Source organism: Lactuca sativa, chromosome 3 (assembly GCF_002870075.4).
Source record: "Lactuca sativa cultivar Salinas chromosome 3, Lsat_Salinas_v11, whole genome shotgun sequence".
NCBI lineage: Eukaryota > Viridiplantae > Streptophyta > Magnoliopsida > Asterales > Asteraceae > Lactuca > Lactuca sativa.
Window position 1 is genome coordinate 33,509,569 of NC_056625.2, and position 4,491 is coordinate 33,514,059.

Sequence of the window (4,491 nt, forward strand, 5' to 3'; positions counted from 1 at the left end):
TAGAAGCATGACATCTCATTCAACTCTTCCATTAAACTCCCCGTTTTTGAATTTCTGCATTTCTGCATGTGCAACATTCAACCATATAAACAATACGTGAATATCTGGCTTACGATTGAACCCAAAACCTTAGCTCTCTAGATTCGGTGAACTTTTTTGTTAATGTTTTTTTGGTATTTTATGTAAATATAAAAATATAGTAGAAGACAAGACAAATGGACGACGGAAGCAGAAAGTTCACCATTATCGGGATTGCAGTCATCCTATTAATAATGGCGGTGAGCGGAGCAGTTGGTGTTGTTAAAATATACAACAAAGCCAACGAGAGGGAGGAACACAAGGTTACAACCAGCAACAAGGCGGTAGAATCTCTTTGCCAACATACAGATTACAGGAAATCGTGTCGAAAGAGTCTTGCCAATGCAAACGACACAGATGAGCCTCAAGAGCTCATGAAGATAGCTTTTAGTTCTGCGATAAATGAGATTGAGCACGCCATTAATAAGTCATCTACTCTTCAAGCAGTGGCCAAGGACCCTAGAGCTACTCAAGCATTAGAGATGTGTAAATCGCTTCTCACTACCTCCATTGATGACCTCAAAAGATCGTTGAAAAAGCTTGACAACTTTGATATTTCAAAGATGGAGGAATATCTTGCAGACCTTAAGGTGTGGCTCAGTGGTTCTTTAACGTACCAAGAGACTTGTCTAGAAGGGTTCACGAACACGACTGGTGATGTTGGCGAGAAAATGAAGAAGATATTGAAATTGGGTGGGAAGCTCACGAGCAATAGTCTCGCGATGGTGAATAGTGTTGATGAATATCTTGGGGAGGTCCAGTTAACGTCCATGGGTAGCCGTAGGCTTCTGGATAAAGGTCTGAACGATGATCATCATGCATATGCATGGTGGACGAAAGGCTATAAACGGTTGCTGATTGATGTTGATTGGAAAGCGTTGAAGCCTAATGTGATTGTGGCTCAGGATGGGTCTGGAACGTTTAAGACCATCATGGAAGCGATTAAGAAGGTTCCCAACAACAACACGCAGCCATTTATTATACGGATCAAGCAAGGTGTTTACAAGGAGTATGTCGACATTCCTAGGCTTGTTAACAATGTCATCTTCATCGGTGAAGGTCATAATAGAACTAGAATCATTGGAAACAAGAGTTACGACGAGGGAGAAGCAACTTTTTACACCGCTACCGTTGGTAAGTCCAAAAACCATGGCTAAAACTGACAAACTTTGGTTTTTTCAAGATTTCATTATATATTGATTATTATTTATCAATGTTTGTTATTGAAATGAAAAAGCTGTGAATGGTGATGGGTTCATGGCGAAGGGCATAGGGTTTGAGAACACGGCGGGGCCAATGAAGCATCAGGCGGTGGCCTTGCGTATCTCCGGCGATATGGCCATCATCCACAACTGCGCCATGTACGGATACCAAGACACCCTTTATGCCCACGCTTATCGCCAGTTTTATAGGCAATGCACCATCACAGGAACAGTAGACTTCGTCTTTGGAAACGCAGCGGCTGTCTTCCAAGATTGCAAGATGATTGTCAGGAAGCCGTCACTTAACAACGAGTGCGTTGTGACAGCTCAGGGGCGGAAGGACCGCAGCTCACAAGGTGGCCTGATTCTCCAAAACTGCACCATCACCGGCGATCATGACTACTTGGCTACCAACCCAAGGCCAATAACTTACCTCGGTCGTCCATGGAAATTGTACTCCAGAACCATCATCATGCAGTCATTCATCGACGGGATTATTGCCCCTCAAGGGTGGGCCCCATGGGCCGGGACGTTTGGGCTTGATACATGTTATTATGGTGAGTTTAACAATAGAGGACCAGGGTCTAACACAACCCACAGGGTAAGATGGAAGGGTATCAAGAAGATAACTCCAGAGGAGGCTGCTCGTTACACCCCGGGGAAATACATACAAGGAGATCTATGGATAAAGGCAACTGGTGTCCCTTATACTTCCGGCATGATGAATGTCTAATGTTGTAATTCGCTTCCCATTGTTATATCAATTACAGATTGTAGCATTAGGGTTTGAGGAATAATCTGCCTTTAAATATTAAGTACAAAAGTAGATATACATCTATTAGATTCCAATCCTAACTACCTTTGGTAATAGAAATAAGAATATGATGGTATAATTGGAAAACTTGTATAAAAAAGCCTATTAGTTTATGAGTAAGTTGTTTCAAATAACTTTTTTAAAAGTTAGGTTACAAGATATTTTAGTTGTTTCACCAAATATTGTATTGTTATAAACTCAAAAAATAAAGTATCTTATATGTGTCAAACACAATCTCAATCTAAAAATATAATGAGGAAAATGCAACAACGACTAAACAATGGCTCATTTAGTTGAATGTTGTTTGACGGTTGTTGACTAGGTTAGATATGAGTCGGAGCCTTAACTGAGTTTGAAGCTCTAATTGAATGTGTCTTTGAAACATGTTGTTTGATTTCACTTTTGGCTGGATATGTTAAATATTGAATATGACCATTTTACCCTTCTGTTCTGTAACTGTATCAAAACATTTTAAATCAATATGTAAAATAGTTTGAAACTTGGTTGTTATTCACATACAAACACACATACATGTTCCATATTTTTGAAACTTGGTTGTTATTTTTTCAACACTCTTTATCCTATTAACATCAAACTTTGAAATTGTATCCAATTTTAGCATTGTACTTTGAGATTGTATCAATTCACCAAGTTTATTATTCATTTCCACTAAAATCAAGCATACAACTCAAAAGAAAGAAAGTATATATAGCATATGGTTAAAATAAACTATAGAATGAATGTCAATATTTTAACAGCATTAGTTGAGACTTTTTAGACAACATCCTTCATCTCATGGGTTTTGATAATAGGTGGATTAAATTGATTTTTGCTTGTTTAAACTCGGCTAAAGTTTTTGTCCTTATTAATGGCAATGCTGCTAAGGAGTTCAAGCTTCATAGGGGAGTTAGACAAGGAGATCCTCTATCCTCTTTCCTATTTATCATTGTTGTCGAAGCTTTAAAGATTGCTATATCAGAGGCCATGGAAAAAGGAATACATAAAGGGGTAACTCTTCCAAACAGTGGACCCACCATCTCTCTTTTTCAATATGTGGATGATGCTATTTTTTTGGGAGAGTGGTCAAAGGAGAATGCTTCTAATCTTTTGAGGATTCTCAGGTGTTTTTATCGTGCCTCTGGCCTCAAAGTTAATCTTTCAAAAAGCAAGGTTTATGGGATTGGTGTTAGTAACACTCAAATTGGTGAAATGGCGAATTGGTTAAATTGCAGTGTTGGTGAGTTTCCTTTCATCTACCTTGGTACTCCGGTTGGATCTAGTATGAGTCGAAAATCAAATTAGATGTCCTTAATCGATAAATTTAACAATAAGCTCCCAAATTGGAAAGATCGAAATCTTTCCTTTGGGGGTAGGCTTGTTCTTTGCAAGGCGGTTCTCGGTACCAAGGGTTCATACTTGTTCTCGCTTTTTAAAGCCCCACTAGTGTTATTAATCGTCTTGAGAGCTAAGCAATTAATATCGGCGATTTCCAGGTGGGATATCATTTATCGGTACTTTTCAAAATAGTGGTGTCAAATATCGGACCGCAAAAATCGGTGATATTTACCGATATTTACCAATATTTTCAGGCGATTTCCAGGTGGGATATCGGTTAAGTAATTTTACTTGCTTTTTTTAGTGTTAAGTCATGGACTTAACTTAATTGAACCTGCTATTATGTTAAGTACTTAATTGTTAGGTTTAGTTCATAGACTCATGTTTTAAGTATTAACCGATCTTATTGTTATGTTAATTGTTACATATTTAAGTGTTAACTTGCTAGTTTCTATAGGTTTGATCATGTTGATATGTTAAGTACATAATTCTTAAATGATGATGATGATATTAGAGTTGAAGTGGATGATCTAGATAAAATAATTGGATGCCTTGGTTGATGTGGACTTGGAGGAAGATTCCATGGTTTACGTAAGATTATGTTTCAAACATTGATAGTTTTGAATTTTGACTTTTTATATTACTTTTATATATGTTTTATGTTTATATATATATATATATATATATATATATATATATATATATATATATATATATATATATATATTAATTATGCATGATATAAAAATACCAATATCCCACCGCGATAACCTATATCCCGAATATCGGCCCTCGACCAATATTTGATTTTGGACCGCTATAACTGCATAGCTTGAGAGTATCATATGTAGGTGTTTTTGGGGTGGTTCTTCCGATAAAAATAAAATTCCTTGGGTTGCCTGGAAGAAAGTTCTTAACTCGAGGGACGATGGTGGCTTAGGCATTGGTAGTCTCACAGCGTTCAACTATGTCTTACTAGCTAAGTGGTGGTGGCGGTTTAGAAATGATAATAGAGGAATATGGCACGATGTCATTATGTCATTACATGGGACTGATGGTGGG

The 4,491-nt window shown here is 37.5% G+C and overlaps 1 protein-coding gene across 1 annotated transcript; it reads left to right on the forward strand.

Moving 5' to 3' along the window:
- The first annotated feature begins 215 nt into the window (after positions 1–215).
- Positions 216–2,013, forward strand: LOC111917161 (pectinesterase). The gene is made up of 2 exons (XM_023912813.1): positions 216–1,212; positions 1,316–2,013. The coding sequence occupies exons 1-2, from the start codon at positions 216–218 to the stop codon at positions 2,011–2,013; spliced, it is 1,695 nt and encodes a 564-aa protein (XP_023768581.1).
- The last annotated feature ends 2,478 nt before the right edge of the window (positions 2,014–4,491 follow it).